The 24851-nt window shown below is 42.3% G+C and overlaps 2 protein-coding genes across 2 annotated transcripts; both read right to left on the bottom strand.

Moving 5' to 3' along the window:
- Positions 1 to 3226, bottom strand: LOC142007632 (olfactory receptor 52E8-like). The gene is made up of 2 exons (XM_074984319.1): positions 3102 to 3226; positions 1 to 1016 (listed from the first exon to the last, which is right to left on the bottom strand). Exon 2 carries the CDS (start codon positions 970 to 972, stop codon positions 1 to 3), a length of 972 nt encoding a protein of 323 aa, XP_074840420.1. The 5' UTR covers positions 973 to 1016; positions 3102 to 3226.
- Positions 3227 to 9487: 6261 nt separating this feature from the next.
- LOC142007631 (olfactory receptor 52P1-like) lies at positions 9488 to 10459 on the bottom strand. The gene has a single exon (XM_074984318.1). The coding sequence runs from the start codon at positions 10457 to 10459 to the stop codon at positions 9488 to 9490; it is 972 nt and encodes a 323-aa protein (XP_074840419.1).
- Positions 10460 to 24851: the final 14392 nt, after the last annotated feature.

Below are 24851 nucleotides of genomic sequence, written 5' to 3'. Positions count from 1 at the left end.
TCATGCATGCTTCCAGTTAGTGGCCACAGGCAATAATATTTGGCAGGAGTATTTGCCAACTTTCTCACGAAGCTCTTTGGTTTTGACCCCATAAATGACAGGGTTCAGCATTGGAGGGATCAGGAAATAGATGTTGGCCAAGATGATGTGAACATGGGGAGCAATGTCATGACCAAACCGGTGTGTCAGAGTGGAGAAGAGGAAGGGAGTGTAAGAGGTCAACATTACACAGATGTGGGCTGTACAGGTATTGAGAGCTTTAGGGTGGGTTTTCTTGGAGAACATTCTAAGGACGGCCCTGAGGATCAGACCATAGGACAGGGAAATGAGCATTAGATCTAAACCAATGACGAGAGACACTATCACCAAGGCGTACATACTGTTGATTGTGATGTCCCCACATGATAACTTTGCCACAGCTATATGGTCACAAAAGGTGTTTGGGATTATGCGGTTTGCACAGAAGGGCAGCCTAGTAAGAAGCAGGGGCAGGGGCAGAACAAATAAAACAGCTCTTATCAAACCCACTAGCACTAACTTAAATATTAGTGCATTGGTGAGGATGGTGGTGTATCTCAAAGGTTCACATATGGCAACATAGCGATCGAAGGCCATTGTCACTAGGGTACCGGAATGCATAACAGTCACTGTGTGAAGGAAGAACATCTGGGTCAGGCAGCCATCCATGGTAATGTCTTTCAGATTGAACCAAAATATACAAAGCACCTTCGGCATGACAGAGATAGACATGCCAATATCTGTGATCGCCAGCGTGCAGATCAGCACATACATTGGTTTGTGCAGGGTCTGCTCTTTGCTTACAACAAACAGAAGTGTGAAATTTCCCAACAGGCCAATAATGCAGAATATTGAGAAAGGGATGGAAATCCAGATGTGGGCTGCTTCCAGTCCAGGGATCCCCATTAGGATGAATGATGAAGGGCCCTGGAAAGTGAGGTTTGAATTTGACATCAGGTAGTTGATGGGTTGGTTAGACTCAGAAATGCTCAAGGGGGCTGTTAAAGGAAAAAAGCACAGTGAGAGGGTTACATAGTTTCCAACAAATATTACAGAAAATGCTTTATAATTATGTATATAAAAAGGGAAGTGAGCAGTGAGGTGGCAATATTCATATAGGTCATCAGATTATTGAGGTCATAGGTAAGTCCAGAGAAATCCTCAGAGGGAGCTAACTAAGCCAGCTGAATGCACAGCATGATGGCAGATGAACTTTAATGTCAGCAATTGCAATGCCTAAGCTCAGTAGAGGGAAATGCTTCAACTCCTCAAACACCTACGCTGTTTCTACACATGCCTTTTCCTCTGGAAGGGGCAAGGTAATGAGCTACCCTGAAGAAGCTAATGAGGCATAGATGTAAATTTTCTGCCCATCATTAGCATAGGGCCACATGATTTGGAGTCAGGAAGAAGGTTTTCTGGACTCCAAAATACACATGTAGATGTACAGCCCATGGGGATCTTCTAGAAGCAAACCATTGAGGAAGAGGGGGCTTCCAGAAGTATAGTTTTCTTCCAGAAGATCCCCATGGGGCACGTGTCTACACATGTATTTTGAAGTCCATAAAAACTTCTTCCTGACTCCAAATCAAGTGATCACATGCTAATGAGGCACAGGAAATTTACATCCACACCTCATTAGCATGTTCCAGGCTGCTCATTACCATGCCACTTCCAAAGGAAGGGGCATGTGTAGAAACAGCCCTACAGAGGTTCTAATTCAGCTCCCTGGGCAACCTAAGCAACCTTGCTCATACTGCAAACACACAGAGAAACTAAACAAAACATTGAGCTCAAGGAGGAGTGGGATGGGGTTTCATACAGAAAACATGGGATCATTTAAAGTTTCACCCTCCATTGGTCTCCTCTGTATAACTTTGGCCACCCTTCTCAAACAAGACATTGAAAAACTAGAGGGATTGAGTCAAGGTTAAGGAGGATGATTCAAATTCTTGGAAAATATTCGTGCTTATAGAGGTTGAAAAGATGGTATTTTCCAAAATAGATAAATAGGAGGTGATGTGAGAAAAGTTAATAGGATACAGATTCGTGAAGAGCGGATGGGGCATATGTTCTCCCCTGATTCATAACACAAGATCAGGAGGAGATTGAATAACATTGAAATGTGGAGATTAGAAAAGAGACAAAGCAAACAAAACTTTCTTCACCAAGTTCCTTGTTAGAGTGAGGGACTCATTGCTACAAGTGGTTGATTCCTGGAGCTACACAAGAATCAAGAAGTGTTTAGACATTTACATAAATAGTATGACTATCCAAATGCAACACACACTCCCATGTGTAGCTAACTGTCCCATGTAGTGGTACCTAGACCACTTCACAGAGCAAGAATAAGTATCTTCTACAGCTTAAGTTTAAAAACAGCTGGTCTTCAGGTCATGCTGTAGAGGTACCTGCACTAAGCTCCAGACATCACAGGTTTGAACCTGCTTGAGGGCAATTACATAGTCACATCTAAGCTCCAGACATCACAGGTTTGAACATGCTTAAGGGCAGTTACATAAGCACTTTGGAACTCTAGAATCATAGGGTTGGAAAAGACCTCAAGAGGTCATAGAGACAAACCCTCTGCTAAAAGCAAGACCAATCCACCTAACTCATCTCAGAAAGGGCTTTGTCAAGCCTGCACCTAAAAACCTGCAGGGATGGAGATTCCACCATCTCCATAAGTAATACATATCAGTGCTTCACCACTCTCCTTGTGAAATAGGGATATTTTTTTAGTATGAGCAACCTGGATTTCCCTTACTGCAAGTTGAGACCATTGTTCATCCTTCTGTTAGCTGTCACCATTGAGAACAGCCTCTCTCCATCCTCTTTGCAACCCTGCTTTAGGTAGTTGAAGGCTCTATCAAATTCCCCCTCACTCTTCTCTTCTGTTGACTAAATACGCCTAAATCCCTCAGAATCTCCTCATGAGTTAGGTGATGCAGCCCCCTAACCATTTTTGCCCTCCATTGGACTTTTTCTAATGCATCCACGTGGTTTCTGTAGTGGGGGACCCAGAACTGGATGCACTATACCAGGAGTAGCATTTCCAGTGCAGAATAAAGAGAAATAATTACCTTCCTAGATCTGCTGACAATGTTCCAATTAATGCACCTCAATATGCCAATAGTCTTCTTGGTAACAAGGACACAGTATTGACTCATAGCAAGCTTCACAATCCCTAGGTCCTTTTCTGCAGAAAGCCTGTACATACGTATGTCAGAGGAAAAAAAAACAAAACCAAGCTTTATGTGTTAGTCTTTATGGTAACATCTTCCTGATGGTTAAGTCACAAAACCCTCTATTCTACTTACTGTTAGATAACAACTTCTGCTGAAGCACCTGGGTCAGTCATTGTCAGAAAGCAGACACTGGACCAGGTGAGCTGTCGGTCTGATCCATGGTTCAATTCCCATATATGGAAACAGAGATGATCATGTTGATCTTTGATTTCAGCTCATCTGAATGATCATGAAAGGCACAAGTTTCCTGGCATTTAGGGTGACAGGCCTGCAGCTCTGTTATGTCCTTTGCTCCCTTTGGTGAGACACTTTCTTTCAGACACCCAATGTTCTCTGAGACATAAATTATGCTTGTTAACTGACAAGTATAATTACAGACACATTTAATCTACTAAGCTGCTTTCCTTCCTAATGCCTGAATACTGATGAAGTTTGCATTGGGGGAGTGTAAATACTGAAGAGGACAGGTCATTGATTCAGAGAAAACTGGATTGGATGGTAAAATTAGGTCAAAGCAAACAATGTGTATTCTAATATAGCTATCATGTAGTACTTTAAAGACTAACAAAAAAATTCATTAGGTGATGAGCTTTTGTGTGACATACCCACTTCTTCAGAAGAAGTGGGTCTGTCTCATGAAAGCTCATCACCTAATGAATTATTTTGTTAGTCTTTAAAGTGCTAAATGACTGCTGTTTTGTTTTGTTACAATACAGACTAACACACCTCTTTCTCTGTTATTAATACAGCTATGTATATATCTACATCTAGGAACAACGAAGGTAGAGGGTTCTTACCAAGGAGGCACAGTTGTGGGAAAGACAATGGCTTTGAACAAGATTTGGTGGTATGAGGGGGGAATTAGCTAATCATGAGCTCAGAGTGTGACTTTGTGATCAAAACCGCCAATGTGATCTTTGGATGATGCACATGGGATTGCAAGAAGTAAATAAATCATTTTATATCTGTATGTGGCCATGGTGTAACATGTGTTTAAATTCCATGTCCAGCGAACAATGTTTAACATACTAAAAAGTCTCCAAATAACAGCCACATGCATTATTAAAAGTTTACAGAACCTGCTTTGTGGTAATAGACTTAAAGATCCCAAAAGATTTTATTTTAGAAAGATAATTAAGCAATAAGCTGGTAGCTATGTGTAGATAAATGAAGGCAGAAATGATATATTATTGTACAGGTAGGGTGTACTTTTTTTTCCTCACATACAGGGGTGTAGAATGATCCAAAGTCCAGAAGACAAAGAAATTCTGACTGGAAATAAATGTATGATTATGAAATGGTGACAGTGCAAAACATTGGAAAAAATCGCCAAGGGTCTTGGCTGATTCTACACCACAGACAAGTTTTAAACCAAGGATGGATTATGTTTGGAAAGCTCTGCTTTAGAAATAGTTCTGGGGACATGACATGGCATGTGTGCCGCAGTTTATATGAGCACCGTGTTCCCACCTGGACCCAAAACCTATCAACCCAGCCCCAGGAGTCAGTGGGAGACACTTTGCCTCTACGCTTGTGACTGAGTTTATGTAAGGCATTCTTTCCATTTGGACTAGTGGTGTGTATTTTTCATGGCCGAGGGGTCCTGGGAAGCACAGTATGTGTGAATGCTATCGATAAAAAAGAATTGCTTGATCTCCTGACACGTCTCCACTGAGATAAATTGCCCAGGGCTGTTGTGAAATCTCCATGATTGGCGATTGTTAAGAGCAGGCTAGACAAACATCTGTGAGGGACGACTTAGACATTGTTTGGTCCTGCCGTGAGTTCAGGGGAGTGGACAAGATGACCTCTCAAGGTCCGTTCCAGTTCTGTGTTTCTATGATTTGTAAAAGGACAATGAAGTCATATAATAATAATAATAATAATAATAACAATAATAATAATAAAAATAAAACCATCACAAGTTTAAAAAAAGCTACGGAGGCAGAAGGACACAGTAAGGGACAAGGAAATGATTTTAAAACTAAATATTTTCTCCACTGTGGCCAATACATTTTTAGTTCCAATTTTATCAAGTAAATCCCTTGGTGTTTCTGAACATAATAAACCATCCAAGAAGTTGTGCTGGTGAATTTCTGCCCAGGTGGTTATTGACTAAAATCTGGCAGCCCTTCCTATGTGCTTAGCAGTGATGTTAATGCAAAAGCAAGCCACTTACCAATATCCCACTGAGCAGGGAGAAGAAATCTCCGTGCTTCGAAAGGAAAGCAGTGTCCTGAGAATCTCTATGAAATACTCATGTCTGACATTCTGCCAGCTGAAAGAAGTTTTTATAAATCTCCTGTATAGTCTCCAGGGATTTTCAGGTTGCTAGGACTCCCAGACAATTTCACTGTGAGCAGTGGGAAGGGCTTAAAATAGATCATGCAGAAATTCAACTGAAGAACCTTCCCCGGCAGTGAAAAGATAATTCACCAGTGACATGGGCTCAGGTTGTCAGAGCAACCTGAGTCATGCAGAATGTTCAGCCTAGCACTGGACGGTAGCTTTGTTTCTGTGTGCAGTGCACTGCCATCTGAATTATGTGTGGCAATGCTGCCTCATTTCTGCCATGAAGCCTCTAGGGGTTCCTCCAACCAAATAGGAATAAAGGGATTTCAAAGTGTGGGTGGTCCTTTCAAAAAGGACCCCATGTAGACAGGCCGTGTGCGATTGAAAATGATACTTTTGAAGTGTCATGGCTGTCACTATGCTAATGAGGTGCTGCATATTCATTTCAGTGCCTCATTAGCATATCCTGAAGTGTCATATTAGCATCCCCCTTTCAAAAAGGGGGGTGCTAGTGTAGACATACCCAATCTGAAATTTACTTGAAAAATGAAGGGGACCAAATTATCCATTGCCACTCGAGAAAATGATACTGGAGTCATCAATGACAGGTCTCTGAAGACATCTCCTCAATGTGCAGCAATCCAAAAAGCTAACAGAATGTTGGCAACCTTAGACATTGGATAGGTAAGAAGACAGAAGATATAATAATGTCACTGTTTAAAACTGGCACATTGAACACTGCAGCTGCTGATTGGAAGCCCAGTTTGGAAGACAAAGCTGCGGATTGCTGAGGTGCAGAAAAAAAGGTGGTACGGTATGGTGTTGCAAGCCCTATTTCTGTGCTGCCCCCTACAGAGCTGGCAACTCAGTCAGCATCTGCTGTGCTCTGACTGCCAAGCTCTGAAGGCGAAGGAGCAGAAGTAAGAATGTATTGTGTGGTATTTCGACCCTTTATGTCTGCACTGAGGATGGTGGGGCACTTCCTTCAAAGCTAGGCAGCCTTCTGACATCCACCATTCTCTGGCAACCCAGCTCTTCAGGCAATAAAGAAGTAAGGGTGGCAAAACCAGGAAGTAGCAGTAAGTCTCTTCCACTCTCACATCTTGGAGTATAGGCCATTGTTGACCATTCGCCAGTATCCCCTGTCCTGGATGATCTTTTCCATTTCTGACCAGAAGTATCCTGTCTGTTTAGTGTCTGTCTTCAGGTCTCAACACCAAGGGTTTCTTGGTCACTCTCTTTTCCTTTTTCCTTATGGTTTCCAACTTAAGACTGGCCTTGTGATGTTGCTGGATGGTTTCTGAAGGTTTGTCCAATCCATCACCATCTTCTCTTCCTTTGGATCTGGAGGATTTACAGACACAGTTAGTGATAAACATTGGGATTTTTTAGACATATGGACAGTCCTCTTTGTTGTTTTTCAAGTTTCTTCTCCATACAGTAGGACTGCTTTGAATAACCTGCTCGTATTTTGGTTTGCTTAGAATTCCAGATGTTTTTCATGAGTAGAAAAACTGTTCTTGCTTTCCCAGTCCTCGCTCTCACATCAGTATCGGTGTCCCCTTCCCATTAATCATGCTGCCCAGGTGTGTGAAGACTAGATATGAAGAACCAGGGCAACCTCAAAAATAAACTTGTGACCCCGGTGCTCCTTGGAACTTTCTTTTGAACTGATACCTGCTATTTGAGAATTGCTGGTTTCTAATCCATAAATTCAGTATAGCATAGGATTAAAAAAACACAAAATGCAGTATTTCATGGGGAAGGGATGGAGGAGACCACATTTCTCTGGCTATGACACATTGTCCATCATCCTGAGTTTGGTAGGGCACTAGTTGCATATGTAGTATGATTTAATTTTTTTTAAATGTACAAGTCTCAGCAGGAGCTTGTCTAAATTAGATACAAGTGATGAGATTCCAATCAGATTCAAAATCAAAACCCCAATACTGGTGCTTATAATCCCAATGAGGTGTGGCTGGTGTTTCAAACAAAAAATGGCAAAAGAAGTGTTAGGTCATCGCATGCATGCCCTGCCATGAAAAAAATGTTTCAAAAAAATTCTTCTGTCTTTTTGCACAGTATTATTCTTATTAATTTCATCTGAGAAAACAGTCTTTCCATTGAAGTGTTGATAATAGGTAACAATAACAATCAAATGTTGGAGGGGTAGCCGTGTTCGTCTGGATCTGTAACAGCAACGAAGGGTCCTGTGGCACCTTATAGACTAACAGAAAAGTTTTGAGCATGACCTTTCGTGAGCACAGACTCACTTCATCAGATGCATCTGATGAAGTGAGCCTGTGCTCATGAAAGCTCATGCTCAAAACTTTTCTGTTAGTCTATAAGGTGCCACAGAACCCTTCGTTGCAATAACAATCAAAAAGTCCCAAATTCTATCACTAGTTTGAGACACAAAACTTCTTAATTGGTTCTCCTGACTGTGAGGCCAACGAACCACAAGCAGAATTTTGCACTGCTGCTCTAATTGTCCATAGTCTCCACAAAACAATGGCAAAAATGAGATATTAGCTGACCCAGATAGGGAAGAACTTAGTATTGCAATTAGCATTTCACTCATCAGGGCATTTGGTGACAATCTCAATGACATCTCAACACTTTATTTTGAAAGTTCCAACAGTAAGAGACTCCAAGAATTGGACTTCAGTGAGAGGTAGAAGTTTAAAACAGAAGTAAGTTGGGTGGGTTTGTCAGATCCTTCACCAGCAAAAGCATAATTATTTCACTCCAAACAATACTAGGAACACTGGCATTCTGTAGGACAACGGATTAAATGCAAGTAAGCATGCTCTTCTCTCACACTCCAGTTTATTAGATTTAAGCATGCACAGATATAAGCAATAGTTATCAAACATCCCAGAAATTTACCTGACACCTGGAAAGCTGTTGAGTAATTAAGAGGAGGTTTGCAGGAGTCATTTGTTCACATGCATGGAAGAAAAGTTATCAGGAAGAAATGGTTTTCAATCTTGATTCAGAGAACTGTGCCAAAGTACATGATATTACCTAATATATTCCACCTTCTGTAGCGTATAATGGATCATGACTTTTCCTAGCTTTCAGGAAACATCTAATATCAGATGTATCTAGGATCAAGGTTTTAAGCCACTAATCTTCTTTCATTCTTTTTTATTTACATGCCTTTCCACTTCTCTCATTCAGATGAACATTAACTGCCAGCTACATTTTGACCTTACATCTAAAAGCCCACTTTCCAAAAACTTAACTGTGTGGTTTGTTATTGGTTCAAAGTGGCTGAGTGCCCATCATATGAATGCAACTGGATGCAATTGGCTGGACAACATTCTGGAGTGCACACCCCTCAAATCCAGCACGTAACAATCCAGTTCTTAAAACCACACGGTTTCACAATTTTCAGAAACACGCTGTAGCAGAATGTTGTTAATTCTGCAGGCGATTTTGTGTATTACCAGTTTCCTGTGGAAACATTTGGTTTATAATTCAGGCATCTTGAATTATGGGACATGAAAGAATCAGGTAAATATTCCTCCCGGGGCACTGTACACATTATTTAGAAGAATAGCATTGTTGTTACTCTCCTTGGCTATCAAAAGGACTATCTGTAGTTCTTCAAACTGATCAAGAAACCTGCTCACACAGGGTCGAAGAGAAAATCATATTGTTTCAGAAAAAATGGAAGGTCTTCTGGCGGTCTGGATATCACAGAAAGGCCAAGACCCAAAGGTGTGCGAAGGTGGGGGTTGAGGGCTCATGCTGAAAGTGATAAGGTTATAGTCAGAAAGAGGAATTTCACCATTGAAGACAGCTGTGCTTGGTGACAAAAATGATAGGCCTGAAGAACTTAGATTGTAAACTTCCATATTGGTTGAGTTTAGCCAAATGAAGAGAGACCACCTTTAATTAGGACACAGCCTTTCTCCCTCTTTTCATCCAGGTTCAATGTCAGTAGCCCTACAGGATAATATTCTGTGGTTGTATCTGCCCAACTTGTCATGCAGCTCTTTGGTTTTGACCCCATAAATAAAAGGGTTGAGCAGGGGTGGGATAAGAATATAGATATTGGCCAAGATGATGTGAACATGTGGAGATATGCCCTGACCAAACCGATGTGTGAGAGTGGAGAAGAGTAAGAGAGGATAAGATATCAGCATTACTGATATGTGGGCTGTGCAGGTGCTGAGGGCTTTCTGGTGGGCATTCTTGGAGGAGATTCTGAGGACGGATCTGATTATTAGGCCATAGGAGAGGGCAATGAGTGTCAGGTCTAACACCATGACTATAAATGCCATCACTAACCCATATATCTTGTTTAACGTGATGTTCCCACATGAAATCTTTGCCACAGACATATGGTCACAGTATGTGTGAGGGATAATGCGGTTGCCACAGAACGGCAATCTGCTCAGGAACAAGGGCATGGGCAGAATGAAGAGAACTGCTCTCACCAAACCCACTAGCCCTAGATTAGTCACTCGTGCATTGGTGAGGATGGTGGCATATCTCAGTGGGTTACATATGGCAACATAGCGATAAAAGGCCATTGTCACAAGGACGGATGAATGCATCATAGAAAATGCATGAAGGAAGAAAGTCTGGGTAAGACATCCACCCACAGTAATGTCTTGCAAATTGAACCAAAATATGCACAGTGCCTTTGGTATTACTGAGGTAGATGTCCCAATTTCTGTGAATGACAGTATGCAGATCAGCAGGTACATTGGTTTGTGCAGGGTCTGTTCTTTGCCTACAAGAAACAAAACTGTGAAATTTCCCAAAAGGCTGATTATGTAGAATGTAGACAAAGGGATGGAAATCCAAATGTGAACAGCTTCCAAGCCAGGGATACCCAAGAGGATGAAGGTTGAAGGGTCTGATGGGGTGTGGTTGAAAGATGCCATGAGGTGGCTGTTGCCTTGATCTTGCTGAAAAATTATCATGGTGCCTGTGAAGAGAGAGAAACACAGTGAGGGGGTTGCAAATTGTATAATAAATAATATGGTAAATATTTATAGTTATTACAAATCTACAAAGTGGGTGAGCAATGATGCAGCAAACCTTTCAGATGGCACCAGACTAGTCAGGTTATAGCCAAGTTCAGAAAAGTCTTCAGAGGGAGCCAACAAAGCCACATAAATGGGCAACATGGTGGAAAATGAACTTCTATATAAATAACTGCAGCATGTCTACCCACTGGAGGGAAAATTTAAACTCAAACACCCAACAATGTTTTAATTTTACGGTATGGACTTGTGGCAAGCACTGGGCTGTCATGGTAAGCAGCTTTGTGATCACAGTGCAAGCATGCTGAGAAACTAAACAAACCGGAAAATACAATGCTGTGAGGTCATTCAGTCAAGTTTTATCCTCCTTTGGACTCTTTGAACAGTTTACCAGTGACACTTAGGAGGGAGATTCCATGGTAGTTGTTGCAGTCGCTTCTGTCTCCTTTGTTCTTATACAACGTTACAATATTAGCGTCGCCCTTATCCTGTGGAACCTCACCCTCTTTCCAGCACAGGCACAGTAGCTCATGCAGGGGTTCCAGGAGTGTGTCCACGGCACACTTGATTACCTCTGGTGGTACCATCCTGGCCAGGGGCCTTTCCTGCTGCAATGCTGTCGATGGCTCTCTTCAGTTCATCCACAGTCGGTTCTTGATCCAGTTCGTCCATTACTGGAGAAGCAGGCGCACAGAAAGCACAATAAGGACTTGCCAGACACCCAATACATCTGCAAGAGATGCAGCAAGGACTGTCACTCTCGTGTGGGTCTTCATAGTCACAATAGACGCTGTAAATGAAGTCCTCAATTGAAACTTTAAAGGGCGCGATCCATAGTCTATGCAGACTGAAGGATGCCTACTGTACTACCTGATGTTGACAGAGGGTCTGACAACCTTGAGCTTATTGTGGTGCAGTGGTGTGATGTGCAGCATAAGTACTGATCTGATGAGTCTGTTGTCAGTCCAGCACTCAGCTCCCTGCACGGCCCTAATGATCTTAATGTCTCAAATGTCCCGCCCTGCGACTGTTGACATAGTCAATCAGGTGCCACTGTTTTGATCTTGGGTGCATCCATGTTGTCTTGTATTCATCAGCTTGCCTGAAGAGAGTGTTGGTAATCGTCAGGTCGTTTTCTGCACACAAGCTCAGCAGAAGGTGACCATTGGCATTCATGTTACCAACACCATGATGCCCCAGCACACCTTTCCCAGTCCCACAGTCCTTGCCGACCCTGGCATTGAAGTCACCCAAGAGGAGAAGCTTATCACTAGGAGGAGGTGGTTTCACAAGATGTTCAAGGTTCTCATAGAAAATTTCTTTTTCTTTGTCGCTGCTAGTCAGTGTGGGGGTGTAAGCACTGATGACTGTAATGTGGCAAGAGGTGTTGAGGGGAAGCGGTGCTTGATCAGATGCTCACTGATGCAAGTTGGTAGGTCATGAATCTGTTGCAAAAGTGATGTCTTGACAGCAAGTCCCACTCCGTGGATTCAGTCTTCATTTTCTGGCCTGTCTTTCCAGAAGAAGGTGTAACTTCCTTTTGGTTTGCATATGGATCTTTCCTATGCCAGTCTGGTCTCACTCAGGACAGCAATGTCAATGTTATAACATGCCAGTTCTCTTGCTATGAGGGCCTTTCTTCTCTCAGGCCTCATAGCATTCTCCCTGTTAAAGAGGGTGCGAATGTCCCATGCTGCAAATATCATCTTTCTTTTCACTGTTTTTCGACTGCTGTGAAGGTAAAACTGCCAGCTGCGGCATGCTGGCCATTTTGGTTGGGACAAGCAATTTTTGGGACACCTTTTCTAGTCCCCTCCCTCATTTTGAAGGTGAGCAGTGCTGTTCCTAAAACGGCTTGCTCAGTCACCTGGGATGCTGCCGAACTCCCCTGTCATCCCAGGGTCAGAGTGGAGCGACCAAAGTCCGCAGGCTGCTCATGTGCAGGTTTGGAGCTATGACTCCCAGTGGTCACCTCAACCTGTGACTTCGTCCCTCCTCCATTGCTGTAGGACTTTGAGGTAGACAAAAGTGATGAGAATGTGCAAAGAACCTGTGCAGGAGGATGTTTAAAGTGGAAAAGCCGTCGCACGGGGTAGTTCCACTCTCTTGGTCTCATAAGCCTGGTTCCGGTGGTACAAAAAGTTATCAGGGCTGGGACTTCCTAGGCTGCAGTGGATGGCCATGCCATCTTTGGTGCCTTGTCATGCCCTTCGCTCTCCACAGAGCATTGCAGAACAGCCTTCCTGGTCGTTGGCTCTTGCTGTTGATCTTATCCTCCCGGTCCGCCAGGGCCAACTTTGCATGCTGGAATAGGCAATTCCCTCTCTCACCACAGGTTTCAGACCTGCCAGCTACCCTCACGTGGTTTAGTCTGCCTTTTGAAGCAGTTTATCAGGGTGTGGCCACTGCACACTATAGCTTATTGGAGCCACAGGTGAGAGCTGGGTGCCAGGTTGGGACCAAAGCTGCACAAACTACCCCGAAGAAACACGACAAGTCCCCATACCAGAGGTGCAACCCCTCCCTGGACACCCCAGACACCCCAGTTTAGGAGAAAAAGATGTAGTCCTTGGAAAGTGCCGGAATGGCAACCTCTGGTGGTGATAGCAAAGTTTGTAATAGAAAAATGATCCCAGTCAGGGCCTGGTTTAAGGTCTGAGGCCTAAATGAAAGTCAGCAAGAATTATACTATGAATAATGGACAGGCCTTATCAAAAAACAATGTTTGCCTGAAAGTCTGTGTCTGAGACACAAATTCAGCATCAGTACTGCTCGCACTGAAAAAACACAGCACATTTCGGTATGTTTCATCAGGACAGTACAAGGACGCCCCAACCTAGCACATGATAAAACAGTTTGTCAAAACTGAGGAATAGCAGTGCATAATGCTAAAGAAAAACAATGTTAGATATTAAGAAACAAACAAAAATGTGTACAGAGTACTTTATTTGGCAACAACAGTCGCATTGTACACTATAAATTTATACTGTACACTCATCCCTCGCTATACAAGTACGATTGGTTCCAAACTTTCTGCTCGTAGGCAGAAACTTGTAAGAGGGACATTAAATTACCATGAAAATACATGTAAAAGTCTCTGATTGGTTCCTAGTGCTCCTAACTTGGGGAGGAGCACTAGGAACCAATCAGAGACTTTTACATGTATTTTCATGGTAATTTAATGTGGGGCTGCTTTTGAAAGGTAAGAGAACCTTGGGTTTGGGGGAGGTGGCAGATTGGAGATGGTTAAAGGCTGGGCGCAGTTTGGGGCCAAGAGCAGGAGGGACGGTTAAAACCTGGTGGCACCTCCAGTGGAGGAGGTGGTGGCTTGTTCCTCCAGGCTGCAGCAGCGGTACCTGGGGACGGCGTGGCAGGCTGTGAAGTTTGGGGACCAGGCCGGCGGGTGCGTGGGGAGTAGTTGTAAGGAGAGTGTTTGGAGTGGGCTGGGATGGAGCTGCAGATTTCCCCACGCCCTGGCCAGGGACCCTGTGGCTGGAGTGATGCCAGCCGCGAGGCTGCAGATTTCACTGCCTCCCAGCTAGGGACCCCACAGCTGGCTCGTATAAGCGGAGGAAGTTCACTTGCATAGTGAGCAAAGGTAAGTGTGTGTGTCCCTCATTTTAGTGAGTACTCGTAGGTAAACGAGGATGAGTGCATTTGTTGTATTTATTTGTATTTACTTCCACTATACTGTACTTATGGAAAAAATAGCTAAAATTTACTTATTGTTAAAATGCCGGTTATTTGAGAGCTCCTGATGGTAGAATACTGGGTATGAAAATGTTTACTGTACAACACAAAGAGAGAGCACATGCTTGAAGCCAAAACTCTGTCAACATTTGACAGAAGATCACATTAGTAGAATTGTCAATGCTGAATGTCATGTAGTTCTGCTGAATGTGGTGTGAATTTAAGGGTGTGTGAATGTAAATTGTGTAGTGTCTCTAGGCACTTCATTATGATGAGTCTTTGTAACTCTGCAAAAAGTATTAATAAACTGTATTTGTAAATACAAATAAGTGCTGTGAGTGTCAGTGTTGCATTAGTTCACACTGGAATTCTCTTGGTCCCATATGCAGATCGCAAATATCTGTTAAGACAAAGCTGTGAATCTTCACAACCAATGTGAAGAGTGTGCTCTTGTATGCATGCGAGACTTGGCATACTAAAAAGTCTTCAAATCACAAATACAGACTTTCATAAACATATGCCTGAGGTACATCCTTCCTGTCAAATAGCAACTCTTGGTCAAAAATGAGCAGCTTTGGAACAGGGCAGGACAAGAATCACTTGACATTAAAATCAAGAGAAGAAATCAGGGATGGCTAGGTCACACTCTGAGAAAATCATTGTACAGAATAGTTTGTCAAGATTTCAAATGGAACACTCAAGGAAAATGCAAAAGAGAAGATCTAATGAGATTGAAGGAAAAACAACTGGGTAATCCTGGGATCAGCTAGAAATTTTGTCCAGAGACAGAGTGGAGGAAACATGTAGATGACCTATGCTACATCCTGAATACAAGGAAGGAAAGAAAGATCTTTTGATCATTTGGCAAGAATCTGTCAATCCTCAAAGTGAAAAAAAAAAAAAGGAAAAGAAAAAAAAAGAGAGAACCCTGATGTAATTCTACATACTCTAAAAATCAGGCAACAGAATCAACTCTTCCCCTCAGGTACATTTTGCTTTCAGGAAGGTTCCTCGAGCACCCAAATTGTTTCCCTTTGAGTGTCTGTCTGGGAAGCTGTCTTGAGGCTTTCCAGAGCTGCTTGGTGAAAGAAAGAAAAGCAAAAACCCAGGTAAGGAACACTGTTAATGTGATGGAAAGAGCTGAGGACTTGAAGCCTGATATAAGCTGCAGACCTGGGCAAAGTATCAAAACTTTGCACGTATAAAGAAATGTGAAGTTGTGAGCAAAAGGCTGACCCAGCTCACAGAGTCTGTCAAGGACAGGGATGATTTTGCAGAAACACGCATACCTACATAGTAATAGACATTGAAATATTTAAGCAAACACATCCCACAAAGATAATACCAGAACAATGACATCCCTCCATTCAGCTGAAAGATAATGGCCGCTGTGATTCAGCAGGGCATGCAAGGGCATGTGACCAGAGCACATAACAAAGAACTCCATTTTGATGCCTGTCTTCTTCCACAAACAGGACTCTGGGCAGATTTTGCCACAAAGGATTCCTGCCATACGTACATACATGGGAAATGCCATCATTTAGTGGCAGCCCTCATTCAAGAGAACTCCTGGAAACACCTGAGGAATAAAGACTTAAATGTGCGTGTGTGGGGGCGGGGAAGGTAAAGTCTTGGTCCCACGCTAGAAGGATTTCTGGCCTATAGAGGGAAAACTGGCAGACAGCTTGTTTCACCAACCAGAATGAGAAATTGCCAATTCACATTGAAGCTATCTAGTGTTTTATGTTTAGTTTTAAATTTTGTTTATTTTTAGGTAATCTGCTTTCATGTACTTGCTATCATATATAATCACATACTTTTTTTTTGCCACAGTTAAGCTTGTTCTCTGCTTTATTGGAAACAGGGATCCTTTGAGTGAAGTACCTTGGGAAAATCTCAGCTTGGTTAACACAGTCTTGTGGCGTATCCTGCCCTCATCGTGGAGAGGGTGAACTCTCTTCCTGAGCTCACATTGTACAAATACATCTGTGGTGTGAGACAGAATAAACTGGGGGGTTTATACTCCAATGGGTGGTGAGACTTTGGGAATGGGAAATTGTCTGATGTCTGCTTTTTGCATTTGGGTGGCTTTGATAAACCTGGGGTTAGCACAATTTGGGTGCATGCCATCATCTGCTTCTGCGCTGGTTGAGAGCAGAGCTGGGGAGGAAGTTTTTGCAGTAAAGTAGTGTGAAAAAAGACCAGCTCACCTGGGTGGTTAGAACTCCGCAGCTGTTCCCATGCGCCCAGAGCGCCTGCCCATCAAACATGTTGGCTACATCTACATTAGAAGCATCTGTCTACAGAAGTTACAGTCGGAAGAGATGTTCAGACAAAACACATTTTGTGTGTAGACGCTCCACAAGTTTTGTCGATAAAACCCGGATTTTGCCTACAAAACTCTCCAGGGTAGATGTAACCATTCTGTCCCAAGTCCAAATTAGCCCCCTAGGCAATTGTTGCATGATATGATGCAACCCCCATATTTTACCCAAAATATGCTTTCAATATAGGTATGCATAATTCAGATATGCTCTATGAAAAATACAGCAGGGGGAGGGTTACCATTTCCTTATTTTAATGTTTGTAATCTGCTTAATGGGTATATTCTATGTGTGCCCATATCGTCCTTGTATGTGAAGATAGAAATATGAAATGTAAACCCTCTTTTTATTATAAAATTTGTAGTGAGAGCTGCTGGTGGCACTCAGTACAATGGTCTGTAAATGGCTTTGTTTTTCAGTATAAGCCCAAATTATGGCTGGTCCTCTCGACTTTGTCTACATGGCACAGCTACTCCATGTCTGTGAAACATGCCCATTATTTCAAAATATTAGCCAAATTCCAAAATAGCTTATTTCAAACTACACTCAAAATAAGATGCACAATATACATAGCGCCCATTGTGAAGCTTAATTTGAGTTTAAGCTGTCTTGTAGACGTAGCCACAAAAACATGTGACCATGCCACCTAGTGCTGGAATCCATCTTGAATCTGGCATTTTTCCATGGGGAAGGGGACACAGAAGTTTCTCACTTTGGGGGAATTGTATTTAAGCAATGGAGAGCAAACAATGATGGCCTTCAACTGGCTTTTGAACCTGCTCCCCTGCACAGGAGGACATGTGAAGAGCCCTGGACACAAAGAACACTAGCCAGGAGAGAAAATCTTAGATACAGATCAGAGAAAATATTAGCTCTGACTTGAAGAATTTTACTTGAAATAATCACTAGGCTGAGGAATTATGTTTTGTAACAATTTCTCTTAGGGCTTGTTCACACTTGCTCCCAGCTTCAAAGGGGACATGGTAATCAGTGTGATGGGAGATTACTAACGAAGTTCTGTGGTGAATATGCAGCACTTCCTTAGGCTAATTCTCCCCCCAAGGCAACTTCAAAGTGTCAAACTTCGAAGTGCCTGAAAACATGTAAATTTCGAGGAGTAAAGGGACTTTGAAGGAGTGCAAGCACTTCGAAGACCGCGCGGTTGACCCGCAGCTACACACAAGCTAGCTGTTGGAAGTTGCCGCAGGGGAGATTTAGCATAATGAAGTGCTACATATGCACCACAGCACTTCATTAGTAATCTTCCAACACCCTATTACCATGCCCCCTTCAAAGTTCAGGGCTTGTCTAGGTCAAGCATAGCCATAGCTACATAAAACCAGTGTACAAGAACAAATATACCATAGCTAATACCATACTTACAATCCCTCCTGACAGATCAAGGAGTTGAAGGTAGTGAGATGTGAGACAATGTTATATCAGAGGAAATCTTTTAAGGAAAACATGAGTGATGGTAAAATAAATGAGCATGAAGAGAAAGAAGAAGAAGAACAAAACTTTTAGAGAAAGACAGCAAGAACTGAGCACAACCCCTTGGACATGGGGTGTGATAGGTTGTCCCACGTCATTAGCCAAATCTTTCAAAATGAAAACGAGATTTCTGCACCCTAAGAATCTGAGGGTGCGCACATGTGATTGGGAAATGGCACTACTGACTTCCTTTAATATGTATAAGATATCACATTGCAGCCTCATTAACAACCTCCAAAAATGGGTATTTGGCGCAAGACACCACCTAACAGCCTCTCTGACCTTGCCCTTCACTTCGCCATAAACAGGATAGCTGATCCAGTTCGACCATAACATCCTGGCACCACACAAGATACACACATGCTGTCTACTGGCTAAACTAAAGTCTGGGAGTACACAGGCATTTCCCCTTGTCTATATCCATCTGGAACTGTCCAGATGCCCACACATACCAAGCTCAAGCTAACTTCTTACAGAGTATGACCCTGTAGGCCTCTTGCACCACTGCTGAAATGTAATAACAGTGAAAGGGGAAGAAAATAACAAATTATATATAATGTAATAAATAAAAATACATAAAATAGGATTACATATCCTTTTAGGCTCCCGTCATCATGCAGTGGTACACTGCTACAGTCCAAAGAGATGATTTTGCTCTTATACCTCAGGGCACCATTCTTACACATAATGCAAATGCCAGTAAATTACACCCAGAAAAAAAAATCATTAGCAATTACCAAGCTGAACAAATTGAAAGACTCATTTTGCTCTCACAATCTCAGCGCCTGTTATCAGCAAATGATTTCTTCAGTCCTCAAGGGAGGCTCTCAGACTGCAGATCCCAAGGGTCCATTTTCTACTTTCCCTCCTGGTCACAGACCTCAGAGATTTTTCTGGGCATCCCAGCCAATCCTAAAGTCCATAGGGCCTGCTCAGGAGGATCATAAAGGCCACTGTCCAACATTCTGAGTGTCAGACATGTGACACTCATAAACTGATTCTCAGGGCTCTACCCTCTTGTCACACGAATATTTCTTCTCCCTGCTGAGTGGGATTTTGGCAAGTTGCAAGTTTTGGCATTAAAGTTAGTGCTGACAACTCTCAGAAGGATCAAGGATGTACAGCAAGCAATGTCTGGACTGGAACTCTTCAGCACAATAACTTGAATGGTTAAACACTGCCAGCGAAACCAAGGGATTTACCAGGTAAGACTGAAAGAACACATGAATTGGAAATGGTTTTGATAAATACTTGGTTTTCTGATCATTTCCTAGTATCTTACAGTGGCCTGTCTGTCTGACAGTGTCCTATCTGACTCAGTGATGTCCTTTTTACTCTGGTTGTCTCCAGTTTTCTAACTGAGCAATTTCAGGGAGTGGTTTGGAAGTGAAGCTAAAACCTCTTCTGTGGATTTATGTTACCATAGGATTGACAATGAGAATAGGTCAAATATTGTCCAGAGTCTTTTCGGAGATAATGGCTCTGAGCTGTCACTGTGGAGTCAGTCACCTGGTTTTAGCCCTGCGTGAGGGGTAGCACTGTGTGGCAGGGGTGGAAGTTTAAAGTGGTGGGACTCTTATAGACTCTTATAGGTCACCATAAAGATTGTGGGCAGAGTGCAGGAGTAACAAAGGTAGTCAGGCAGCTCGGTGGAGTCTGGGCAGGCTGTAGGGTGTCTGTGAAGAGGAAGGAAATGCTGAGTGTTTTGGGATATGAAGGGAGCTCTAAAGAGAGTATCTGGAAGCACTGAAGGTTTTGGAGTCAGTCAAGGGCTAGATGGACACAAACAAGTTGCACTGTTGTTGTTTTTTCTTTGTCATTGTTCATGCATGGTCAATGCTTGGACTTTTCCAGGCCCTGATTGTGTTTGGGCAGGACTCAGAGCCTCTTTTCCCCAGCAGAACTGCAACCCCAGTGTCAAAACTGTACTCCAGTTTTATGTGCAACTGTTTTCATTATTATGTAACTTCAGGAATTTTGCTGGTGGGAAAAACCCATTGATCCTTGTGTGACACTGCAGCTCATATTCTTCATAGCAACAGTAATATGAGATGATGATATCAAAATGATGACACACTTCATGAAAGACAGGACATTTTAGATACCATTTGAAATGTTATGATTTGATTAAGAGGATTATCCAATTTGTATTCATCATTTTGAGTGTGAAGTTAGAAATAATTAGGTATCTGTATTTGGCTTCCTCAATCACAGGATGCTATTCCAAGAAGTACTTCTAAGCAGGGATGGGGTTCACCTCTCCAAGAATGTGAACACCATATTTGGATCTAGGCTGGCTAACCTAGTGAAAAAGCCTTTAAACTAGGTTCAGGACAAGGAGAGGTGACCAAAATGCACAGATAAGTAAAAAATCCTGGAGACCTTGAAGTTGATTTGGAAATGGGAGGGATCTTGGGATATAATAGCAGAGGGAAAAATGCGGACTAGCCAGAACTAGGAGTCAAAGCAAATCAATACCTTAGATGCCCATATACAAATGCAATAACTATGGGTAATAAGCAGGATGAACTTGAAACCCTAATAAATAAATGCAACTATGACATAACTGGTATCGCAGAGATTTGCTTAGATAATACGCATGATTGGAATATTTGTATAGAAGCGTGCAGTTTAGTCAGGAAGGATAGGCAGGTTAAAAAGGAAGGAGGTGTTGACTTATATATTAAAATGTGCACAACTGGACAGAGGTGGAGATGGATGCAGGAGACCGACATGTTGAGAGTCTCTGGGTTATGTTTAAAGTGGAAAAAAACAAGGGTGATGTCATGCTAGGAGTCTACTACCGACAACTTACTCAGGTAGAAGAGCTGGATAAGGCTTTTTCTAAGCAACTGACAAAATCATCCAAAGCACAAGACTTGGAGGTGATGGGGGATTTCAATTATCCAGATATATGTTGGGAAAAAAAAAAAACAGCGAGGCACAGACTATCCAGAAAGATTTTGAACTGCATGGATAACTTCTTTTTATTTCAGAATGTGGAAAAAAATCTACTGGGGAGGGGAGAAGCAGTTCTAGATTTGATTTTAAGTAATAGGGAGGAACTAGTTGAGAATTTGATAGTGGAAGGCATCTGGGAAGGTAGTGACCAAGAAATCATAAAGTTCATGATTCTGAGGTAAGTGGGGAAGAAGTAGAGTACAACCATGTGGTATTCCGTGGTGAAGATGAGAAAGTGGGCCAATGAGTTACTTCTCTAAGGTGTTGGTGCACAAACGCAAGAAGCCTGGGAAACAAATAAGAGGAACTATATGCCCTGGCACAGTGTCAGAAGCATGAAGTGATTGGAGTAATGGAGACTGGATGGGATGACTCGCCTAAATGGAACATGGTCATGGAAGGATGTAAATGTTTAAGGAAGGACAGACGGGGAAAAAAGGTGGAGGAGTTGTGCTCTATGTGAGGGATCATTATAATTACTCAGAACTCCAGTATAAGGAGGGAGAAAAGCCAGTTGAGTGTCTATGGGTTAAGCTTAGAGGTGGACCTAACAGAGATAATGTTGTAGTTGGTGTCTGCTATAGACCGCCAGATCAGGGTGATGAGGTAGAAGAGGATTTCTTCAGACATCCAAGAGAAGCTTCCAAATCACACACCACAGTTCTCATGGGATATATTAATGAACCCAACATTTGTTGGGAGACAAATACAGCAGCACACAGACAATCCAGGAAGTTTTTGGAGAATGTTGGGAATAACTTCCTGTTATAAGTGTTGATGGAATTGACCAAGGACCATGCACAACTTGACCTGCTGCTCACAAACAGGGAAGTACTAGTAGGAGAAATAGAAGTGGGTGCAAACCTGGGCTGCAGTGATCACGAGACAGTAGATTTCAGGATCCTGAAAAAAATGAAAAAAGGTAAGCAGTAATATAGAGATCCTTGATTTCAAAAGAGCAGACTTCAACTCCCTGACAGAACTGATGAGCACAATCCCTTGGGAAACGAAGCTGAAGGGGAAAAGAGTTCAAGAGAAATGGCAGTATTTTAAAGAAGTCTAGCTGAAGGCACAAGAACAAACCATCACGCTGCATAGTAAGAAATGCAAACATGGTAGACAACCATCTAGGGTTAACAGGGAAATCCTTAATCAGCTTAAACTCAAAAAGGATTCATACAAGAAATGAAAACATGGACAGGTGACTAAGGAGGAATATAAACATATGGCTGGAGAATGCTGGGCAGTAATCAGGAAAGTGACAGCACAATTGGAACTGAAACTGGCAAAGGACGTGAAGGGTAACAAGAAGGGTTTCTACAGGCATGTTAGCAATAAGTGAGTTATCATGGAAGGTGCGCAGCTGTTACTGGATGAGAGAGTTAACCTCGTGACATCCGATGTAAGAAAAGCTGAAGTACTCAAATCTCCCACAGTAAGGTGCTAGACAGTATAATATGGGAAGGTGGAGGGCAGCCTTCGACAGGTAAGGAACAAGTTAAGAGCTACTTAGACAAAACTAGATATATAAAATACATAGGTCTGGATTTAATGCACCCAAGGGAGGGAATTGGCAAACATCATTGTTAAGACTTTGGCCATTATCTTTGAAGGATCTTGTAGATCTAGAGATATTCTGGATGACTGGAAAAAGGCAAATGTAGTCATTGTCATCATCATCATCATCATCATCATCATCATCAATAACTGTGGGATCAGCGCCCGTTGGTGTCTGATGCCTCTCTCATTATTCCTTTCCATCTTTCCCTGTCCAGTGAGGAGTGACTTAGTTTCTGTAGACTAGCTCCACATCAATCTACTACATCATCTACCTATTCTCTGTGGGATCTGCCTCTCCTGTTGCAACTGTCCATTGTGCCGAATACTAGGGTCTTGTTTTTTTTTTTTCTTCATCATTCTGCAAATATGCCCAAATAGTTGTAGCTTCTGTTTTATAACCTTCTGCAGCAGGATCTCTTTTGGGTGTATCTTTCTAAATAATTCCTCACTGGTAACCTTCTTCATCCATTCAGTTCTCAGACTCTTTGTTTAACAACTCCTTTCGAATACCAATATTCTTCTTTTCGAGTCTTTCATTATCACCTATGTCTCACATCCTTATAACATGCTACTGAATACACGTTTTCAAGACACTCAGCTTTGTTCCTAAGCTAATCACTTTGCATTTCCAGATCTTATCCATCGCCTACAAACTCACCCTTACTCTCTCTATTGTAGTTGTTATTTCCTTCTTACAGTCTAAATCATATGTTAAGTTGCTCCCCAGATATGAGAACTTCTCTACATTCTCTAATTTTCTACTGTCTACACTGATCTTCCTTCCTATTTCCTTATTTACAAATACCATTGTTTTTGTTTTATTTCATGTTCATAATCAGTCCATATCGCTTCCCTTCTTCGTTTATCACCTACACCTTTTTCACTAGCTTCTCTTCATCTTCCTCAATGATAACTATATCATCCGCAAACCTCAAGTTGTTAATTCTTTTCCTGTGCACAGATATCTCTTCTACCTCTTCCTTGATCTTGTCCATCGCTCTCTCCAGATGTATGATGAAGATACTTGGCGTTATTGGATTTTCTAGTCTTGTATCTCTACTTGTTTTAAACCAACTTCCCAACTCCACACATGTTTTCACCACTGCCTCCTCATTGCCACTGATATCCTTCAACAACCGTATCAGTCTACGATCCACTTCGTATGACTCCAACATTGCCCAAATCACTTTCTGATCTATAGTGTCAGATGCCTTTTGAAAATTGACAAACCAAGTGTATGCATTCTTGTTCTTTCATCGAGCTTTCTCCGCTATCAGTTTTAATGGCAATATTTGCTGTATGGTAGTTCTATCTATTCTGAACCCTGCTTGCTCATCTGCTATATGCTCTTCTATCTGCGGTCTTAGCCTCTCCATCAGTATCATCATCAGCACCTAGCCTAAATGACTCGTTGTCCATTCCTTAGGTGCCTTCCCTTCCTTCCGTGCTATATTACATAGTCGTTTATTTACTGAATCATGCTTTCTCTGCCATATTTGATCATCTCTCCCATGATCTTGTCATTTCCAGGGCACTTACTGTTCTTTAGTCATTTCACTACTTTTTCTACTTCCTCCTTTGAAATATCAGTCTCTAGCTCAATGCTCTACAGAGATCTTTTTCAATGCTTCAGTCAGTCTCTTTGAGACACTAGCGTCCAACTGTGCTTTGTATAGATTGGTGCAATATCTCATCCATAGCTGCACAATCTAAACAGGGAAAGGAGAACAATCCAGGGAACTATAGACCATTCAGCCTTATCTCAGTACCTGGGAAAATAATGGAGGAGATCCTCAAGGAACCCCCTTTTGAAACTTGGAGGAGGAGAAAGTGTTCAAAAGTAGTCAACGTGGATTCACCAAGGGCAAGAAGTTCCTGACCAGTCATTGAGTCCAGCCCCCCTGCATCAAGCAGGATCAAGCCCAACTCAGTCATCCCAGCCATGACTATATCAAGCTAGGACATAATCACCTTTAGGGATGGAGATTCCACAACCTCTCAAGGCAATACATTTCAGTGCTTCACCACCCTCCTGGTGAAGTAGTTTTTCCTAATAACCAACCTACTCCTCTCCTTCTGTAACTTCAGACCATTGCTTCTTGTTCTGCTACCTGTCACCAATGGGAACAGTTTATCTCCATCCTCCTTACAGCACCCCTTAAGGAGGTTGAAGACTGATAGTAAATCACCCCTGAGTCTTCTCTTCAAAAAACTAAATAAGCCCAAATCCCTCAGCCTCTCCTCATAGATCATGTGCTTCAGCC

This window comes from Carettochelys insculpta, chromosome 1 (assembly GCF_033958435.1).
Source record: "Carettochelys insculpta isolate YL-2023 chromosome 1, ASM3395843v1, whole genome shotgun sequence".
Lineage (NCBI taxonomy): Eukaryota > Metazoa > Chordata > Testudines > Carettochelyidae > Carettochelys > Carettochelys insculpta.
The sequence above is the reverse complement of the archived record's forward strand: the minus strand, read 5'-3'. Positions and strand labels throughout refer to the sequence as shown.